General features: G+C 36.2%; 1 protein-coding gene across 7 annotated transcripts in view; it reads right to left on the bottom strand.

Annotated features, from left to right (window-relative positions):
* MC1 (metacaspase 1) overlaps nucleotides 1–22645 on the bottom strand; it is a 228810-nt gene that overhangs the window by 37104 nt on the left and 169061 nt on the right. For all 7 annotated transcript variants that reach the window (XR_016267298.1, XM_089460877.1, XM_089460880.1 and 4 more), the window contains exons 2-3: nucleotides 14724–15054; nucleotides 13658–13778 (exon numbers count right to left, since the gene is read on the bottom strand). Coding sequence is in view for 6 of the 7 variants with exons in the window: in XM_089460877.1 (XP_089317003.1) it covers nucleotides 13658–13778; nucleotides 14724–15054 (452 nt within the window). In the remaining variant the exon portion in view is untranslated. The remainder of the gene's footprint in view (nucleotides 1–13657; nucleotides 13779–14723; nucleotides 15055–22645) is intronic.

Raw genomic sequence — 22645 nt, forward strand, 5'->3', positions numbered from 1 at the left:
CAGATAACGGTGGAGAGTTTTGCAGTAAGGAATTCGAAGAATTCTGTAAGAAGTGTGGTATAGCACAGCAGAAGACTACCCCATATACACCTCAGCAAAATGGAGTTGCAAAAAGAATGAATAAGACGTTGATGGAAAGGGCAAGAAGCATGTTTAGTGGTGCCGGGTTAGGACAGGAATTCTGGGCAGAGGGGTGGATACTGCATGTTACCTAGTCAACAGGTCACCTTCATCAACATTGGAGGATAAGACTCCACAAGAGGTATGGACTGGTAAGAAACCCTCTCTTTCACATCTGAGGGTATTTGGATGTGATGCATATGTACGTATTTGGATGTGATGCATATGTACATGTTCCAAAGGAGAAACGAACCAAGTTGGATAGTAAATCTGAAAAGTGCATCTTTATTGGGTATAAGGATGGTTTAAAGGGTTATAAGCTTTAGAACCCAGTCACACGGAAGGTTGTGTACCGCCGAGATGTGGTGTTCAGAGAGGTTAAAGATGTTATTAAACATGAAGTCCAACGAAAGGAACCTGAGAAGATAGAGTTTGAGCTAAAGGAGGAAGAATCAAACTCTACAGCAGAGGAGGAATCAGAAGATGAAGAGCCACAAACTCCGACTGTGAGAAGATCAGTGCGAGAAAGAAGGCAGCCAGAAAGGTATAGTCCATCTGCTTTCTGTTCAAATTTTGCTTTGTCTGTTACTGATGATGATCCCAGAACTGTGAAGGAAGCAGTAGATTCAGAGGATGGAAAACTATGGAAAGAAGCCATGGTTGATGAAATGGAATCTTTGCACAAAAATGAGGCTTGGGATCTGGTGGAGTTGCCGGCTGGAAGGAAACCCATTGGCAAAAAATAGGTTTTCAAAAAGAAGACAAATGCAGAAGGAAAAGTGGAGAAATACAAAGCTCGGTTGGTAGCAAAAGGTTATTCCCAGGTGCCGGGAATTGATTTTGGTGATATTTTTTCTCCTGTTGCCAAGGTAACTTCTATTAGATTACTTTTATCTGTTGTTGCCGCTTTTGATTTTGAGGTAGAACAGATGGATGTGAAGACAACATTTCTTCACGAGGATCTGGAAGAGGAAATATACATGAAGCAACCTGAAGGCTTTGCGGTGAAGGGTAAGAAAGAACTGGTATGGAAGTTAAAGAAGTCTCTATATGATGTGGTATCAGAAATTTGATACATTTATACGAGGAATTGGTTTCACCAGAAGCAAAGCAGATCACTGTGTGTATTTCAAATTAATTGGTGACCGTGTTATTTATCTGGTCTTGTATGTGGATGATATGTTGTTGGTTGGAAATGACAAAGAAATTATCCAGGATTTGAAGACCCAATTGTCCTCCAAATTCAACATGAAAGATCTTGGTGCTGCAAACTATATTTTGGACATGGAAATTAAAAGAGATCGAGCAAAGAGGAAGCTCTGGTTAAACCAGAGGAAGTATGTCGAGACAATACTGCAGAGGTTTAATATGCAAGATAGTAAACCGGTGAAGGTTCCTATTCCTGTAGGTGTGAGGTTATCTGCGGAACAATGTCCCAAGACACAAGAAGAGGAAGAGGACATGTCCCGTGTTCCATATGCAAGTGCAATCGGAAGCCTGATGTATGCAATGGTCTGTACTAGACCAGACATTGCACATGCAGTTGGAGTATTGAGCAGGTTTATGTCAAAACCAGGAAATGAGCATTGGACAGCAGTGAAGCGGGTTTTCAGATATTTGCGTGGCACTAGTGATTATGGTCTGTGCTACCAAGGAAGACTAGGATTGGACAGACTGTTGGATATTCATGGCTTCGTTGATGCAGACTGGGCTGGAGATCCGATCTGGATCAGAGAAGATCTACAAGTGGGTATGTGTTTAACCTATTTGGAGGTGCAGTCAGTTGGATGAGTAAGAAACAATCTGTAGTGGCACTATCAACTACAGAGGCAGAATACATGGCAGCCACTCATGCAAGCAAGGAAGCAGTTTGGTTGCAGAGATTGTGTTCAAGTATGGGGTTAGTATAGGAAACTATAAGGATAGACTGTGACAGCCAAAGTGCAATTTTCTTGGCAAAGAACCCCACATATCATTCAAAGACAAAGCACATTGATGTTCAGTATCACTTTGTGAGGGATATGATAGAAGACAAAAAGGTGTTGCTAGTAAAGGTGGACACTTTGAAGAACACTGTAGATGCATTGACAAAATCTGTGAGGTCTAAGAAGTTCTCTTGGTGTAGAGAGACAATGGGCATTTCAGGGCTGGGAAAATGACAAAGCTCTCTTGTGGCCCCTTGTGGAAAGAAAACAACAAGTGGGAGAATGTTGGGTTGTGTTATATTCTTTCCACGTAGTTAACAGGGGATTTGAAGGGCACCCGTAACCCCACTTTATGGGGTCCGGGGCAGCGCCCCGAAAAATTTTGGTTTTGGACCCTATGTTAGGTTGGGCAAACCCACCTATGGTTTTGTGCATGATTTTCACACATGTTTTTTGGATGTGATGGTTTTTCGATCCATGGTTTTGGACGCGATGGTTTTCGGTCCATGGTATTGGATGCTTCAGCATGTATAAATATGTATTGTAACATTGAAAGGAAAATGATGAAAAATCAAGCTAGTAGTCCCAGTTTTGGGATCCAGGGGAAAATCTTTGTGTATATGTGTTTTATGTGTTCGGCTCTCGCATTGTTTATTTTTTGTGTTTTAGAATTCGTATGCAAGTAATTTCTGTACAGGGTTAGAACCTACATAAATATATCGAGCCACAAAATCCTCTGCAATGAGCCACTGCATTGTAGTCGAGCCTTAAAGAGATTTATTGCAAGCTAAAGCCAAATATATATGTCCCACAGGTACAGTGCAACCATAGAGAGCAAGAGTCATGATGCTTATAGAAAGAGAGCCACAGCTATTGACCAAGATTCATATATAGAATAAGAGCACTGCGTGAGATCCATCTCAAGAGCCATAAATTATAAACGAGATCCACAAAGCCTATGTGATCCACTGTATTATGGAGTGCAAACCTCAACACAATGTGAGCCACTGAATTACAGATTGTGAGCCACATAGTGTAGTGCAACCATTAGAGAGAATGTATCTAAACAATAAGAAATGTAAGCACAAAATTATAGCAAGCAATTCAGAGAAGATATGAATCCTTGTCTTTTTTCTCACCTCAAGGCGCGGAACACATGTGCCCTTTATATATATATATATATATATATATATATATATATATGCACATGACGTGCATGATGTAATGGCTGGGGCGGATGGTTTTCACACCCCCCACCCAAGTTCAAATCCTGCGGGGTTGCAAAAAAACTGATTTTTCCAGAGGAAAAAAAAAAAAAAATATATATATATATATATATATATATATATATATTCCTTGGGCCAAATAGACATGCCTCTTCATGGAGTCGACTTGGAATCTGGTGGGAATTAGTTTAAATTCGAATTTTCCATTAACATTTAAATACATATTTCCAAACGTTTTTTATGATTACTTGCCAAATAATTATTTTGTCTAATCTATAATTCTTCCTTTGACCAATATAAATTTTCCTTGAGGCACGATGGATTGCTCTTGGGGTCTTAGGGTTTCTATGGGGAAATTCGTACCATAGCTACCCCACTTTTCTATGGGAGTTGTCACATGTAATAGAGGTTGATTGTATCCCCACAATGCTTAGACTTGGAAAATGGTAAAAATTAATCAAGTCATTAGAAGTTAAAGTATGTCACTTAATGTTTCTCCACCTAATGATACATATATTGAGGCATGACTACACATTATGTGATGGCACTCCAACATTGGAATCTATGTACTTACCTCAAGATTTGTGTAACTACATTGGGACCTATGTATCTACAACAGAACTTGTGTCTGCATTGGGATCTATGAATACCTAGTGCATTGCGAGACTTGCCTAGAGCACTGTGGTCACCTTGGGTTTGTGAGATCAAGATTCAACATTGGGCATTGTGACAAGTGGTCTACACCTTCTTGGAGCAACATGTGCCTATTTCTTCACACACTTAGCATCATTTATGGAGGACATTGGATCATTTTGAGGGAGAGACTCACCTTTTGTTCACTCATCTCACATGTGTGGGGTTTATTGAGCATTTATTGGAGCATTTTGAGGGAACGAACCTCTTATTTTCATTGGATCCACACATGTGTTTATTGAGCATTTATTGGAGCTTTTTGAGGGGGTGACCCTCGTCTTCATTGAATTGACATGTGTGTGGGTAGTTAGAACATTTTAAGGCTATTTTGATGAGGCCCACCCCCTAGAGGATGGAGTTTGTTGTACTATCACAATGTCTTTATCTCACCATTTGATGAGGGCATCCATTTGTTGAGGTATATATTTTGTATTGTAAATGTGGCATTAGTCTGCCATCTTATATTGTGGTTGACTAGGTCCTCTCTAGTTTGTTAGAGGATATTAGTATTTTGAGCATAGATCTAAGGTAGTTAGAAATCTAATGATATTTTATTGTAGGGGTTGTTGACTTCTTCATTTATATATAAGAGACTTCCTCGCATTGTAAACTTGTTGGAAACTATTGGGATAAAAATCATTTTCTCTTGTCTCTTGTCTAAGGCCTTTTGGAATGAATGATCAACCTTCTTGAACTGTCACAAATATTCTTGGTGCATACTAGCTAGCTTTTCTTGTAGGTTTGGATTGTAAAAGTCAACTTCGGAGCCATAGAGTAGTGGTATTCCTACAATAGAAAGGTATTTCTAAAACCTGATGTTATGTTGTCTTGAAGGGAAAGGATCTTTGCTCTATTATTCCTTTTGAACAAAAGCAACATTCAATCCCTTTAGGAAAAGAACACTCTCTAGTTGACTTGGAAGTGATGCAAATTTTGAAATCCCCTCCCTTCTGAATTCTTGTGAAAATTTGCAATATCTAGGACATCTTGAATATTGTTTTGACAGCCTTTTTATCCTTAGATTTATTGAAGAATTGCTCCCCTAAGGTTTCAAGGCATTGGTTTCTTACCTTCTCAACCAACCGAAAAACCAAAATTTCATCTTTTTATTTTTGGTTTAGCAGTCAGTAATTTATAGAATTATAAAGCCATAAATCAGATTGCATTTAGAGCATATTTGCATTTCAAAATCAGAACTTGAGTTGGCTCATTTCGCTCAAGAGAAATTACTCATTTTTCTTTTGAAATCCTAGGTCAATTTGCTTGTTTTAACCCTAGTTTGCGTGCCGATTGATAACATCTGAAAAAGGGCATTTAAAGTTAGTTTAGACCAGAATATAGCATCAAGATAAATCATAAAAATCAGGGTGGAAATCATTCTAATTGTTTTAAATGCAAATCATTGAATTTTTCTATCTTGAATACCTAGTCGATTTGTGCTCAATTTGCACTTTTTCTTTGCTGGTTGGTATATCTTCAAAAAGGCATTTAATTTCTGACTAGATCCTAAATGTGCATGAAGAGATATCACAGAGAGATTTAGACTTTGGTTTGAGGATTCTAGTGACAAAACCCTATCTGTTTTGCACCTCTTTCCCTTTTTGTTATTGTTACATTTCTTGGAAAGGGGCATTTTGTAAAGTTGATCTAAATCTAAAAAATGAGTTGAAGAAACACATTCAATACAGATTTATAGATCATCTTGCATGTTTAATAAGAAAATATACTCTCTTTCATGGTGGACACCTAAATTGACTTGCTAATCTAAGGCCTAATTGATCATTGTTTGCATCTTTTAAAGGTCATTGATAGATCTCTTTCTAATATGAAATTTGTGCACTATAAATCTCTTAAGCAAATCTGGGATCGATCATTTGTCTCCTTGAAGCAAGTTTGTTGAATTTCATTGCATAACTCTAAATCCACTTGCATCATTGTAGCCTTGTGTTGTATTAATTGATAAATCTTTAAGACTTAAGTCAAATCTGACTTGAGTCTTGAATCCTGAAGCTTTAATCATGAACATTAAATCAGATGATAAAACTAAGCTCTCTTTTTCTCCCACTTCATACTATAATACATAGAGCTTAGTTGACCATAGGGAAGCTCCCCTTGATTAAGTTTTCTCAGTAGTCTAAAGTGAGAAAGGAAAAGCCACTGAAGTGACAGTGGTGGCTTGTCTAAGTTGCACTTGGGTTCTTGTCTGTGTCTTTATGGGACTTTTGCACCTAGTGAGAATTTGGGAGGTAGCAATACAAACTCAAAAAGTTTCCAGAAATTTCAAACGTAAAATATATTGCTTACAAACCAAGCAAACTTCTTCAAACATTTGTCAATCTCATGCATGAAAAAGCATGCAGAAATAAATTATTGACTATCAAAGTGCAATTTCTCAGAGATTCATTTGAAATCACACATGCTTCAACTTCTCTACTCTACATGCTCATTGCTAACAAATGCCTTGCATGGAGGCACCACTCTTTTCCTGGTCACAATTCCCACGTCAAAATTCTCACAAAGGCTATGTCTCCATAATGGCTACTCTGTAACTCACGGCATGGTTTCTTTCCTATAGTGACAATCCCCAAAACCAATTCTAATAGTTCTCACACATATGATGTCATGAGTAATGTCTCACATAAGTAGTGTCAAAGGTACATGCATATTTTCTCATACAAGTAGCATCACAAAAAGCTATGACTCAAGCATCACATGTTTTCCTTCTCTAATCAAGATAACTCCCTACTTAACCTTGACGACATAGGGCTCTAACAGTTTGTCACAATTCCTTACTAGGGCAACTTGTTGAAAATTGTAACTAGGTTTGGTCTTCATAATGACATGTAATTTTATTTTTATGTAAAGAGATGAAAAGAAGAAAAATAAAATTATTGTAATGCTTGCATCATGGGTTTCATGAGCAAGAGATTTTATTTTTGAGTCAAGGCTCCCATTGAGTGCCTTTAGGAATTTTGTCATCTAGTCATGAAAGAATAAAATAGTCATTGTCATGTAATGAAGTCATGTTGTAAAGAGTCACACTTGTCTATGTAAAGTCATCCTCCAAGACATTGTCACTATCCCTCATGATGTCGACCTACAACAAAGAGATGCATCTAGAAGATGAAGTCGACTTCCCTCCAAGTGATCATGTCAGCCTAGAAGTTATGAACAAACTTGTATATACCCTTACTCGACCTCATTTGGAGACAATTAATTCAGTGAAGCAAGTTGAGAAAGAAGTGTGAAGTATACACTAGAAGAAGCCTCCATATCAGCGCAACAAAGAGAAAGAATAGCGAAGATAGTCAAGCATTTTTTTGGGGTTAGTTTGTCCTCCCACATGCGAAGATAGCAAAACCAAAGGTATCCAGAAGAAGTCGAAGGAGCAACTGTCACTTTAAGGTGTTTTGTTTGGGTATAGAGCCTCACTAGGAGAAGCTGAGTCAAGGTGCAAGAAGTCTCTCTCTTGTAGAGACTATAAAGGAAGCAAAGATAATATAGGTTTTATGTAGTAGGGTGGCAAGCCTACAAGAAGAGACCGAGAATAAAAGGAAGTCAAGATCAAGAAGGGAAGGAACCAAGATCTAGAAGAGAAAGGAAGTCGAGAACAAGAAGAGGAAAAGCATCGTTGAAGAAGAGGGTAGTGACTTGGTCTTGGGAGGACACTAGAGTCAAGGGTCTTTGTCATAGTCTTGGTATTCGTCAATTGAAGATCTATAAGAAGAATTTTTTATTGGGTTTTCCTCTCAAAGAGTGAGAGGTTTTGGCCCTGGCTGACTAGCCTACATACTATGTCTCTTGTCTTCTATTGTTTATTTGGTAATTGTCTTGATGAAAAGAACACAATAATAACATAACAAAGAGAAGATCATAATTCAAGAAGTAAAAGTATATCACAAGCAATTATCAAGAAGAGAAATCTCCTAACTTTTGATGCCCTAGATTTCTCAACATGGTATCAAAGCTTAGGTGCTAAAGTCAAGAAGGGGCATCTAATCAAGAAGACACACGAGAATCAAGTTTCAAAGAAGGTCAAAGGACACCAAGCAAGAGATCAAGACCTTCATCATACCGAAACCCTAGATCGAAGAAATCTACTCTAGCAAGAGTCTTGAAATCATCTTCAAGAAGGAAGTAAGAAGAAAGACCAAAACCCTAGAAGTATTTCCAAGATCATCATCTGAGGAAGCTCTTCAAGGTCGAAGGTAGACTAGAACATTCAAGAAGGATCGTGAAGCAAGCTCTCTCTCATCAATCCTTCAAGGAGTAATCCTCTATCAACATCAAGATTAAGGAGGAAGCAAGTAGCAAATACTCAAGTAAGTTTATGACTTCATCTGATACTATCAAAATGTCTTTTTGCAAGGAAAGCAACAAATTGTTTAGGGTTGCAAACTTCCTTGCATGGAAGAAAAGAACAGACTTAAATCTCATTGAGTATGAAGTCATGGACCACATCAAGGGTCAATAACTCAACCTCCCTTTGAAGATACTCAAGCACATGCTAGATTCATGAAGGGAGAAGTGAGAGCCCAGAGGATTCTCATAGAATCCATCAAAGACTCTCTCATCCCATATGTATCAAAATTAGACACTGCAAAAGCTATATATGACAAATTGGTAGAGTTATTTTCTATAAGTACTGCTGGAGAAGTAATCTCTCTAAGGCAAGAACTCTACAAATTGAAGATCTCAAGGGAAGAAGGAATAGCCTCATATTTTATGAGGATTTCTAAAATAAGAGATCAACTTCAAGATCTAGGTGAAATAATGTCTGACAAAGAAATGACCATTGTAGTATTGAATGCACTACCAGAGGAATGGGGCAACTTCACTTCAAGTATCTATGGGAAGAAAGAAGCCACTCCTTTTCAAGATCTATGGTCATTGTGTAAGATCGAAGAAACCAAACTAAAGGCAAAGTTAGATGTAGGAACAAATGAGCAGAATCAAGCGTATGCTGCTATGTCAAGAAGAAAAGGAAAGTTTGGAAAATTTGGTCCTCAAAAGAAGAAGAAGAACATGGCTAAAGTACAATGCTATGGATGTCAAGAATATGGGCACTATCAAAGAGATTGTCCTAAGCTTAAAAGGGACAATAACAAGAGGAATAAGGAAGAAGCCCATATTACTGAAGAAGTAGAAGAGCCTAAGACAAAGAAACCTAAGGAGGAAGTGAAAGATCTCTACTATGAATAAGAGAATCTCCTTCACGAAAAGGTACTCTTCTGTTGTGTAAATTATAGATAGGAAGCATTGAAAATAAGATAGGATGCATCATATTAGAGAATGGCATCATGGTAGAAGCATTAGAAGTAAGAGCTCGTGACATATATAATATGATGGATGTCTGGAACAAAACCTATGGAAGTCAACTATGTAGGATATAGCTCTTGGAAAACCTCATTAAAATCTCAAGTAATACTTATAAAAAAGGAAGAAGTTATCTAGGAAAAGGGTTATCATACATCTATCAAAAGGTAACATCTGCAGGGTAGGATATACAAGATCCTCAAGATTCTCTGATGGAATCTTTATTGTAAGATTCACCGATCAAGAGGAATAGCAAGTGTTTCTTCAAGAATTCCAATCTTGTGGAATTCATAGGATGATGATATGGTAACATAACAGTGAAGCAAGTCAAGGGGTGGAATTCCTTCACTCAAAGAAAGCTGCAGCAGGAAGTCTGGATGACCCAAAAAGGAAAGATGAGGTATGTATGCTCACATTTGATATCAGGAAAGTCATGTCATATGGTTGCAGACAACATGGATCACTGCTCTATCTAAGCATGATCAAAGAAAGGATCTCCTCCCTCAAAGGGATGCAAGAATGCATGGGTCACATATTTATTAGATGAAATCAACATAATATGTCCTCATATGGAGTATGAGGTAGTTGACTACAACTAAGGAACTCTGAAGCTCCTGGGAATGAAATGTGTGAAGAAAGGAAGGAAGAGATCATGCAACAATGGTAAAGGCAGTCAACATCCAAAAGACCAAGAAGATTTGACTATGATATCTCCTAGAAAGATATGGAGACTCTGATGGAAGTCTGGAAAAATATGGAGACCCTTGACAAAACATATCTTTAGGAGATGAGTCAACATGTACGTTGGATGTTGATGCCTACATGAAAATGTCATGATGAAAGACCATCACAAAGGTAATTATGATTTAAGTGTTCATTTCTTATTTATGAACTAGTATCCGGATGGGCTTATGCAGGGCTGCCGAAGGGAAGCACTGTGGATGTCTTCCAAGAGAACCATGTAGAAGGATGTAAGATCCTTTCAAAGAAGAAAGCATGATGAAGGCAGCATAACATGAAGCAAGGCCAAATGTAGATTGATGAATCACTTTATGATGAAAGGAGTGATAACATGACTGACTCGTGGATGAAAGTGATGGATGGTCTGTGCCCTGTGAAGAAGTTCCAAAACGTGAAGACTCTATGACAAAGAAATTCATGACATCAAAGGAAGGAGTTTTTGAAGCAATTGGTTGTCCCATCATCTCCACCTGGGGAGCTGTTGTAGGTCCCTATTTTAAAAGGGAGCCTGGAAAGTTCCTTACTTGGAAGAAACTTGGAAATTCCTAAGCCAAGAGGGAGATTAGGTACATTCCTTGTGTAGGAATGAGTAAATTCCTTTATTGGAATAGATATTTCCTCCCTAATTGAGAGGGAGAGATAGACACATCATTCTAGTCTTCACTTGGGAAGACAGAATGAGAGGATTGGGTAATCATTTGGCATCCGATACTCTTTGAGGATGAGATAGGGCATCCAAGATAAGAGTAGTCGTGGAGGACCGATATTCTTTGAGGACTGGAAATCCAAGATAAGAATAGTCCTAATGGAACACACCTTGTGAACCTAAGTGGGGTATGTTTCGAGAGAGACAATGATGAGAGTTTCCATAAATCATTGGTCTCGCCAACATTGAGCTCAGATCTTGTGGAGAGATAGAGTTGCTAGTCAAGGCCTTGCTATGTGACAATGCTGGTTGATATGATGCTAAACAAATGAGTTACCAATCTGATTCTTCTTATGAGAAATTCTTTAGATTGAGAATGACCAAGTACTTTTGTGAATACCTCCCTAGTTAAGAGGGAGTGTTGAAAAGTGTAACTAGGTTTGGTCTTCATAATGAAATGTAATTGTATTTTTATGTAAAGAGATGAAAATAAGAAAAATAAAATTATTGTAATGCTTGCATCATGGGTTTCATGAGCAAGAGATTTTATTTTTGAGTCAAGGCTCCCATTGAGAGCCTTTAGAAATTTTGTCATCTACTAATGAAAGAATAAAAGAGTCATTGTCATGTAATGAAGTCATGTTGTAAAGAGACACACTTGTTTATGTAAAGTCATCCTCCAAGACCTTGTCACTATCCCTCATGATGTTGACCTACAACAAAGAGATGCATCAAGAAGATGAAGTCGGCTTCCCTCCAAGTGATCATGTCGGCCTAGAAGTTATGAACAACCTTGTATATATACCCTTACTCGGCCTCATTTGGAGACAATTAATTCAGTGAAGCCAGTCGAGAAAGAAGTGTGAAGTACACACCAAAAGAAGCCTCCATATCAGCGCAGCAAAGAGGAAGAATAACGAAGATAGTCCAGCATTGTTTTTGGGTTAGTTTGTCCTCCCACGCGCAAAGATAGCAGAACCTAAGGTATCCAGAAGAAGTCAAAGGAGAAACTGTCACTTTAAGGTGTTTTGATTGGGTATAGAGCCTCGCTAGGAGAAGCTGAGTCAAGGTGCAAGAAGTCTCTCTCTTGTAGAGACTATAAAGGAAGCAAAGATAATATAGGGTTTCTGTGGTAGGGTGGCAAGCCTACAAGAAGAGACTGAGAATGAAAAGGAAGCTGAGATCAAGAAGGGAAGGAGCCGAGATCGAGAAGAGAAAGGAAGCTGAGAACAAGAAGAGGAAAAGCATCGTTGAAGAAGAGGGTAGTGACTTGGTCTTGGGAGGACACTAGAGTCAAGGGTCTTTGTCATAGTCTTGGTATTCGTCAAGTGAAGATCTCTAAGAAGAATTTCTGATTGGGTTTTCCTCTCAAAGAGTGAGGTTTTGGCCTTCGCTGACTAGCCTACATACTGTGTCTTTTGTCCTCTATTGTTTATTTGGTAATTGTCTTGATGAAACGAACACAATAATAACATAACGAAGAGAAGATCATAATTCAAGAAGTAAAAGTATATCAGAAGCAATTATCAAGAAGAGAAATCTCCTAACTTTTGATGCCCCAGATTTCTCAACACAACTACCTTTTTCCCAATGGCTCACAACTCTCACAATATTTGAATAAAGTGAATATTAATACATAATTTACCTATCCACAATCATAGTGTTCACCCAAGTGCCTCACAAGCTCTTCACTTTTAATTTACACAAGTGGAGCCTCTATTCATTTAGTGGCTCGTACAAATGGCAATTCTCAACTCCCCTGATAGCCATCAACTCAATCCAAACGGCAGCACTCTCTATAGCATATAATAAACATGGTAGTGACTTCATTGCTGCTCTCCACGATTTGTATCACTCTCCTTGTTCCTGTGTTGCCCTCTCACAACAATTTTTGCACAGCGGCACAGCCATTTACAGTCTATATTCTCTACAACTTACGTACCACCAACCAATATATTTCTTCTCTCTTTCAATCCTTGCATTGAACAAATTTTCAATTCTCCTCCTAACTGGATCTTTACCAACAATGATATTAATTCCTCAAAGAACAAAATCTTACTTCAAGTTGGTGTGAAATTCATTGTTGACTTGGGTCAGTTTGCCCTCTTTTTGTCCAACTTGAGAGTGTTGGCAATCTCTTAGAGCCTTCTCTGATGACATCATTCTCAGCTCCTTCACCGGCTTCCTCCTCAGCATTTTCGCTTCACTATGGCTATGATACAATGTCAGTTTTTACAGACACGATGTCATACACTGAAGTGTATAAAATAAAAAAAGAGAATAGAATGACGCATTATTTTAATGATGCATTGTCTTGTTACATAGTAGAAGAGAGAACAGTAGTCATGTAGCTGCCCAATACCTGATCTTTTGATGACTGCACTTATTAACAAATGATTGCATCAATTTATTATAAAGCCTCTAATTAAACCTTTATTAAATGTCTAAAGTTTGTCCAAGTCCTAACTATGACCATTATAACTATAACAAGAAGCAAGTGATACTATTACAGGTTTATGGAATCACTTGTGGCCACACAAAATTATGAACTCTTGACTTCCCGTAAATCTGAATGAACCAATAATATTAAATCTAAATGAGAAACCCCTACATTGATGCATAATTAACTAAGGACTATCTTCCTGTTATAGGCACATTCTATCATAATGTTAATAACAGTATATGAGTTCAGGTTTACAAGACCCAGATTAAATGCATGACTGTTCCTTTCAACAAATAGATATCTCACTCATTAATTTCAAAGGAAAATATTTTATAAAACAAAAAACAGGTCCCTACCCAATCAGACCCAGAACCTATCCAACTGTATACTGTATCTGCATTTGAAGTATTGAAACTAGCATACCTCGAATGAAGCTTAAGAGTAACGTTAGGCACCTAAAATAATTGTCAAATAATCATCCATAGGAAGCTAAGAAATTTATATTCTTCAAAGAAAATTCTTAAAGATTAAACAAAGAAGCTTATACCGAAGTATCTGCAGAAGTTTGGTTATCGTCACATCCACTAAAGGAGATGGCTTCCCCACCACTTGTTCCCTTCCATGTACCTGATCGTGGACGGTGATCCTCCCAAACATACTGTCCACTCCTTTATATATGAAACAATGAACATGCAACTTTGTCAACATTAGAAAGGAAAACATATATGGAATAGAAGGGTTGACAATGCAATCAAACAAAACAGAAGCAAGTAAATAAAAGAACTTAAATAAAAAAACAGAAAGAATGGAAAAATCTATAAATTGAAAAGATTGACAGTGCAATTAAACAAAACACAAGTAAAAGAAAGAAAGAAAGAAATTGAGAAAAAATGAAGTATACACAATTCAAATAAAAAAGAAAAGTCATGTGAACAGATTGGCTTTTCACTAGCTAAAATTAATGCATTATCTATTATATAATTATTAGATAGATAATTATAAACGCTTGAAGATGGTGCGAAGCATAATTGTCTAAAGTTTAAACAAAGGTTGAAAAATAACCATTTCTTAGTATACTCAATAGGGCATCTTGATTGAAATTATTTTTATGTCCTCACAATCTTAATTAGGAGTTGGAATGAAGATAACCAAAATGTATTTATTGTCTTTGATTTTCTTCCATCTTATATGCTTTTCTTGGCTCTACCATTACAGAAACAGATTGAAATAATATCTCTATGGCTAAAAGCAATGTCACATGGTTTGGGTTCGAATTCAAGTTCAACAATAATAAAGTTCGACTCAAATTCGAATTTTTGATTGAGGTTTGGATAAGGTTCATCAATAAGTTTGAACTTTGAATATATATATATATATATATAATTTACTGATATAATTATTCTTTTATAATTACATATGATTTATATATTAGTCATTCACTCAGTCTCCGAATCAGAAAACAGTGAGCATGTGACTGGCAATTATAATAAAATGAAATCCATAAAAGCTGGTAATGTACAACAAATATAAAGTTATAAACACTTGTCCTCTTATGATGATCATTGTGAAACCATTATTTCAAGGTATTCAGAAGAAAGAAATCCAGGACAGACCTGTTTAGTCGGCATAAAAATGGCAAATCTAATACTGTGCCACTATGGCAGGCATCAATTATTGCATGAAGTCTAACACCACGAGGAAGAGGCCTGACAATTGTTGCATTGATTTCATCATCTACAATCATTCCCTGTGTTTCAAAGTCAAGAGGAAGAAGAGTTTCATCATATCCATCAACTTCATCTCCACTATAGTTCCTTTGTTGTGAACCATGTCCAGAATAATGGAACACTAATGAATCTCCAGGCTGACAACCTTGCACAAGCCAAAATAAAGCCATTCGCATATTGTGCTTTGTTGGTATTCTAAGAGGATCTCTTTGCTCTTCTGCAAATCATTATTCATAGATAAGATTAAATCAATGATCAAATTAATTATGCATTGTAAATAGCAGCCACTTTAATCTTCCCGCACTACATTTGATAAAAATGTAATTTAGTGTACTTGTTTTCTGTGTTGTGAATTAGCAATCAATAACTGATGGGTTCCTATTTATCTCTAGGAGTTCACAATCGACATTAAAATTCTATTCCTGGAATGCACCTTTGAATAGCCTTGGCACACATAGAATTTATTTAACACCACCAGTAATGCGTAGAAATGAATCATCAATTACATTTTCAAATATTCATGACCCAACAATCCTCCTAAAGGCATTCACATGCAATTAGAATGATATTTTTAAAAATTGAACGAAAGGATTGAAAACTAACTGGCACAATACAATGTCTATCTGTCATTCAGTATAATTCTTTCAATTAATTATGATTAATGTCTGTAGTGTTGAAAATGCCTTCATCTAATTGTATTAATAAAGTTATAAACAAATAGAACATTGCCATGGATATCGCTAGAAACAAAAACTTTTTGTACAGATGATGCATTGTTATTACCCTGGCCAGTGTCATAAATCACATTAATTTTACCATTTTTGTATCGTATGAATCTGGCCTCATTGTAAACTATGATAACTCTCAATCTCAATAACAAGCGAAAAATTAGTGACAGAAGTTACCAGATTAGAGCTTAGATGGCTAGGATTTTGGCATGTTGTTTCCTTCAGCTTCATTGAGAACATTGGGTACCACCATTACCTAAACAATAAAGCTCTCTAGTACGTAGCCTAACAATAGGAGCCATGTTCAACGTGATACGCCTTCAAAAGCCAAAATGTGTAAGAAGCAGTGGTTTTATTTTCGTTTATAACCATGTCTGGACAGGTAGATAGCTTAGGTGGCATCTATTTTTAATCTATATCACATTTTGTTGTAAATCTAATATTATGTACAGCTGTGAGTGATTGTAGACTTCCATAGTTATTCATATTGTTAGAGATTTCCAGAATAGCACTGTGTAATATGTGTGATCCGTCCAACGTTTCGGATGGTGACTCCATCCATCATCAGGGACCAAAGAGAGCCTTGTGAGTAAACGAGTGCTGGAGAGCCTTTTAATAGGAAAAAATGAATTATGTATTCATTGGATTAACAGTCAAAATTTAAAAATTAATAAATAATATTTGACCAACTTCACTTTTTTGTAAAATAATGATTAAATTAGGATTTATTAATTTTGAAAAAATTAACAAAATTGAAGAGAAATGAAATAGTAGAAATAGGAATTAGAATTTTAATTTTGCAAATAAGAATTAAAATTTTAATATAAGAATTAAAAATTAATAACAAAGATAGATAAAATAATAACAAATATATTAATCTATATTTGTTATTAGTATCATAAAATTATTTTCGTTAAATGACAAATTAGTTGAATTTGATCAACTTTTAAATGAAATAGGGATTATTAAGATGAAGGGGAATTAATAAATCAAAAAGAATTTTCTTATTTTATAGTTAATAGTCAAAAATATAACTAGAAAATAAAGAGGTTAAGAATTAAAGCAAGAAATTATATTAAAGGATTAAAAGGAGTTAAGGATTAAAATAAACTTTGTTGATGTAGAATACATATATATTCATTGCTATTAGTTAGATAAAGTTAAGAAATAAGAGTTCTTTAAGATGACCAATTTTTTTTTAAACATTAATAGATAAAAGAAAGGAAAGGATCAAAAAGGGGAAAGAGGGTAATAAGAGGCACTCGGAAGGGGGAGATGGTAATCAGGGCAGGGTCAAGAATCATTGGGTGAGATGGTGGATGATGGGTTTCCAAGATTGGTTGAGCCTGTAACCATCCTCCCTATTAAATTTATTAGGGTTCTTCTCGATTTCGAGGGCTTCTCGAATAATACGAGAGTTGTAGAATGGTGCAAAGGCTATGATTTTTGATTGATTGAAACAAATTAAGTGCTTGGACTTATATGAGTGTTCAGCGATGACAGACTTTGAAAGATGGTTATGGTTGGTGTCAACTATGTGCTCCTTGAGGCAGGCTTTGAAAGGACGACTCATTTGACCAATGTAAGATTTACCGCAAGAACAAGGAATTTTATAAACCCCTGATCCTAGCATGGGATCTGATATGTCTTTGGCCAATCAGAACAATTGCTTGAGGGTTTTATGGGGTTTAAATACGGTTTTTATGCTTTTCTTAGCCAAAATCTTAGCAATAAGATCAGTGGTCCCTTTAATGTAAGGGAGGTGACTCAAACACAAGAGGGAGAGGGGTCCGAATTTTTGGGTTTAGGGTTAGCAACAGACTGGAGAGCTTTAAAGATCTGAGCAGAGGAATAGTCATTGGCTTTGAAAGCCTTGACTAGATGGGATTTTTCAGCAAAATGAAACTGGGGAGCGGAGATTTTTAAAGCTCTAGAGAAGAGGGTTTTGAGAACACCAGACTTTTGGGATGGATGGTGATGAGAAAGGGCGTGGAGATAACGTCAATATGAGTCTTTTTTCTATAGACTTGATGTGAGAGGGAGCCATTGGGGAGGCAGGTAACAAGGACATCTAAGAAAGGAAGGGATTTGTTGGATTCAATTTCCATAGTGAACTAGATATAAGGGGAAATGTTATTAAGATGGGAATGAAAGGCATCAAGTGCAGGGCATCCATGTTGCCAAATGACAAAGGTGTCGTCAACAAACTGAAACCAACATTTGGGTTTGAGATGCCAAGAATTAAGAGCTCTAGTTTCAAAGTGTTCCATAAAGATGTTAGCCACTACTGGAGACAGGGGGGAGCCCATTGTTGTACCTTCAGTCTGTTCAAAGATGGTGGAGTTGAGGCAAATTTGGATCATGTTTAGGGTTTCCGAGTCAAATAACTGGGAGATCAAGTGTGGAGCTTTAGGGACAGGGATCTTGGTGAAAAGGGAAACAACGTCAAAACTAAGCAACAAGTCATTCTCATGAGATGGTTTTGGTCTTCTCAATGAAATCAGCAGAATCCTTGATGGCGACTAGGATGGTGGCTAGATAACAGCTCAATGCATGGGTGGGAGCTCCAATGGCACTAACAATGGGACGAAGGGGAATATCCTGCTTATGGATTTTCGATTGACCATAAATTTTAGGAGTTTGGGGGGCATGGGGAATGAGCTTGCGTTGAATGGACATAGGTATAGAAGAGGACTTTATGACCTTGGTGACCAGCTGAGAAATGGCATTCAAGGGGTTCTTAGGAAGGATTTTATACGAAGAAGAAGACACTAGTTATGTCATCTTAGAATCATAATCTACGGTGTTCATGATAACTGTAGAATTACCTTTGTCCGCCTTGAGGACAAGGACATGAGGGTTATCATTGAGGCACTTGATGGCTTGGAACTCTTCTTTAGATAAGTTAGGGTTAGGCGGTTTAGCGCGACGCAAAATTCTGCCACAATCCTGTTGAATTTCTTCAGCAATGTGAGAAGGGAGGTTTTGGGCAATAAGCTCTATGGAGCAAAGGATCTCTTCAATGGGAATCTTGCAAGGAGCAAGAGCGAAGTTAAAGCCTTTCATTCTTAACCTCTTTATTTTTCTAGTTATATTTTTGACTATTAACTATAAAAATAAGAAAATTCTTTTTGATTTACTAATTCCCCTTAATCTTAATAAGCCCTATTTCATTTAAAAGTTGATCAAATTCAACTAATTTTTCATTTAGCAAAATTAATTTTATGATACTAATAACAAATATAGATGAATATATTTGTTATTATTTTATCTATGTTTGTTATTAATTTTTAATTTTTCAGTTAATTTTTAAAATAATTATTAATAATTAATAATTTTTAATTTTCAACTAATTCTTAAATTAATAATTTTTAATTTTTCAACTAATTCTTAAATTAAAAATTTAATTCCTATTTTCAAAATTAAAAATCTAATTCCTATTTCTACTATTTCATTTCTCTATCAATTTTCTTAATTTTTCAAAATTAATAAATCCTAATTTAATCATTATTTTACAAAAAAGTGAAGTTGGTCAAATATTATTTATAAATTTTTAGATTTTGACCATTAATCCAACGAATACATAATTCATTTTTCCCTATTAAAAGGCTCTCTAACACTCGTTTACTCACAAGGCTCTCTTTGGTCCTTGATGATGGATGGAGTCACCATCTGAAACATTGGACGAATCACACATATTACACAGTGTTATTCTGAAAATCTCTATCAATTATGTACAGCTATTTTGTTGTGGATCGCAGAGATATACCCACACTAGCCATCAAGTTTGGTTTGGGACCTGAGCAGGGAACAAGGGGAGATTGCTTCCCAAGGATAGGCTTCCTACACTAGAAAATAGATAGCGATCAAATTTATGATAGCTTGAACCTTGGTATTGTTCTCTTGTGGACACATATTTTAAATAAAATGGAGTGACAAACATGAAAGAAAATGTTCATAAAAGAATAAGGCGAAATAGAATTAACGTTGGGCGAGTGAAATAAACATGAATGAAAAATAATAAGGGATACAACATGGGAAATAGGAAAGAATAAAAACAAACCAAAACAAAAGGTGAAGGAAATGCCACCTTACCTCATCCCAGCCACTTGGTGAAGAGGAGCAATGCACCTCCTCCACATGGCAGTGGAATGCCTCCTTACCTCATCCCCTACACTTGGTGAAGGGCAGCCATGCACCTCACCTAAAGCATAAAAATTGATAGCTTGTAGACTTAATTGTTAAAAATACACGAGGTATTTAATAATAATTTATTAATATATATAAAAATGTATAAGATGATATGAATGTTACAATGAGGCCCTGCTTTTATACCTAAGCAGGTGTCCTTTCGTGAATGGGCATGTCTTTTAGACATGCCTTTTCACTTAACTTAATGGCTATTTAACCTAACCGATATTTGATTATTTAATATTTATATTTATTTATTTTATTTAATTGTTATGAATTATATTCATAACATAGCCCTTTCCTTCAGAAGCCTTGTCCTCAAAGCTTTAACGCTGGGGGTTTTCTTCACTTAGTGTATGTCGTCTCCATGTATATAATCTGGATAATATGGTCGTCCTCTCATCAAGTAGCTCATCACTAATATTCCCTTCGATTTTATTTTTTTATAACTCTAATTTTTTTAAATAATAATTTAATTAATTAAATTATAATTATAATATATTAGTTATAAATATAACTTTATATAATAGTTATATATGTAACACTATATATATATATATATATATATATATTTTTTTTTTTTTTTCCGTATAGGTTTTTTTTTCGTATATCTATATCTATATCTATATATATATATATATATATATATATATAACCACAATATATATTATATAGCTTCCATTTAATCAACGTTGTTTAATTTGATTTTGGCAGGTGCTAACGTCGTGGTGGATGACGCTTGACCGATACCGTGACTCCCATATCTTTCGTGCGTTTATCAAAATAATTGTTTATCAAAATGAAAAGCGGACAAAGAGGTGATGACAGCAGATGGCTTGATGGGAGCACGACCGCGAAGGCGTGTTTGAGCCAATGTAGAGCAGCGTCAATGGCATATTCGATAGGTGACGGTCTTGTTGAGTTTGCTATATTACTGATTTGTGCAGGTATTGTTAAATTTGCTAAGTTTTCAGTCATTGAAGGATCTCTTATGCACTTGTAAATTATTTCACACTCCCTCATCCCTACTAACCTCGCAGCATTTTGAGAGCAATCGGTGAAATCCTCCACATTCATATACTTATTATTGAACGTTTTGGAAGTCCAAGATCCTTCATAAATACTTGCACATAGCCCTTCTTTCCAAAGAGACTCGATAGATAATAGCTTGCACATGAGAGAGATGAACAGCTCAGGAACAATTTCTCGATTACTATTACCAAACTGCTTGTAGCGCAACACTCTTTTCTCCACCTCTGGAAGGCCACATCCAACTTCCAAAAATACATAAAATGGTGGAAGAATTGGAGTAGCCCGAGTCTGCAAGTGAAAAGAAACTAAGAGAATTATTGACAGAGAATTTAGTGTTCCATCCTTTGAGCTATTGATGTTATGTGCCTTTGCCCAAGCTTTCATCAGATAGCAAAGCTTTTGAATTCTCTTGTCAATTGAAGAAAAAATGTGGATTAGCTCCGATTTATAGACTCCCTCTTTATTTTCAATAGAAATATCACACTCAATTCCACTTCTGCAATCCACAAATTTCACAATAGGCACAATAGCCCTCAGTACTGGTTGAACAGCACGGATCTTGCCTCCACCTTGAAGACCATAAAGTCCCTTTACCAACTTCTTGAGAACTTGAATTTTATTTTCTCTCGGGAAAGCATTCCCAGTATGACCAAGACTTACAACTAAGTCCAAGTCACTTTCTGCTGTAAATAAATCCATTGTAAACGAACCAAATGCCCTTACAGAAAGTCCAGAACTGCTAACACTGCTACCATGAATCTTTAGCTTTACAATTTTGTCAACAAAAGTAATCAATGCTTGTCGTGCTTCATAACCTTGTATACTTGGTTGAAGCATGGTATAGACTTCATCAAATAGATCCCCAAGAAAACTTAAAGACGATGGAACAAGTTGTAATTTTTTAGTTTCATCCATCTCTAGTTGTTCAGCTCTGTGCCAAATAACATGAGGAGAAAATGTCCAGCAGACAGGTGAAATTTCATCTGGTATAACTTCTTTGCTTAACTTGTGGCTGGTTTTAGATTTTCTGCGTCTCGGTTTCTCATATCTGTAACTTGTATGGCAGATTTCAGAGTCTCTGCTAGTGTGTACTTCATTTTTGCAGCTTTTCTGACTGTTGGTCACAGAGTTTCTCCTACTGGGTACTTCGTCATTATGGCTTTTCTGACTGCTGGTCTCAGAATCTCTGCTTATAGCCACTGCTTCTCTAAAAATGCCACTAGATACAGAAGGCAGTTGTTCATCTTCTTGTTTCTCAAGATAGTCCTCATCCACATCATCTTCATCTAAATCATTAACTTGATCTAGATCATTTTCCTTTGGACATTCTTTAACTTCTGCAAATGATTTTTCTAAACGTTGTAATGCTTCTTGAATACTAAACTGTTCAACGTAATCAAGATGTGAACGTAATGGCACATTGTGCGGCGAACTACGTTCAAAGGCCCGCATGATTATATTGTGTGCCATGGCTCTGATACCACTGAAGCATAAAAATTGATAGCTTGTAGACTTAATTGTTAAAAATACACAAGGTATTTAATAATAATTTATTAATATATATAAAAATGTATAAGATGATATGAATGTTACAATGAGGCCCTGCTTTTATACCTAAGCAGGTGTCCTTTTGTGAATGGGCATGTCTTTTAGACATGCCTTTTCACTTAACTTAATGACTATTTAACCTAATTAATATTTAATTATTTAATATTTATCTTTATTTTATTTATTTAATTGTTATGAATTATATTCATAACATCACCCACATGGTAGTAGAGGATGGAGAAAACAAAACCTAGGGGAACCTCAAAGTGTCGTTCTTGGTCACGTTTTTGCGAATTCTCACACACCAAA

This window comes from Pinus tabuliformis, chromosome 7 (assembly GCF_031772625.1).
Source record: "Pinus tabuliformis cultivar Carrire ecotype Pingquan chromosome 7, CPIR1, whole genome shotgun sequence".
Classification (NCBI taxonomy): domain Eukaryota; kingdom Viridiplantae; phylum Streptophyta; class Pinopsida; order Pinales; family Pinaceae; genus Pinus; species Pinus tabuliformis.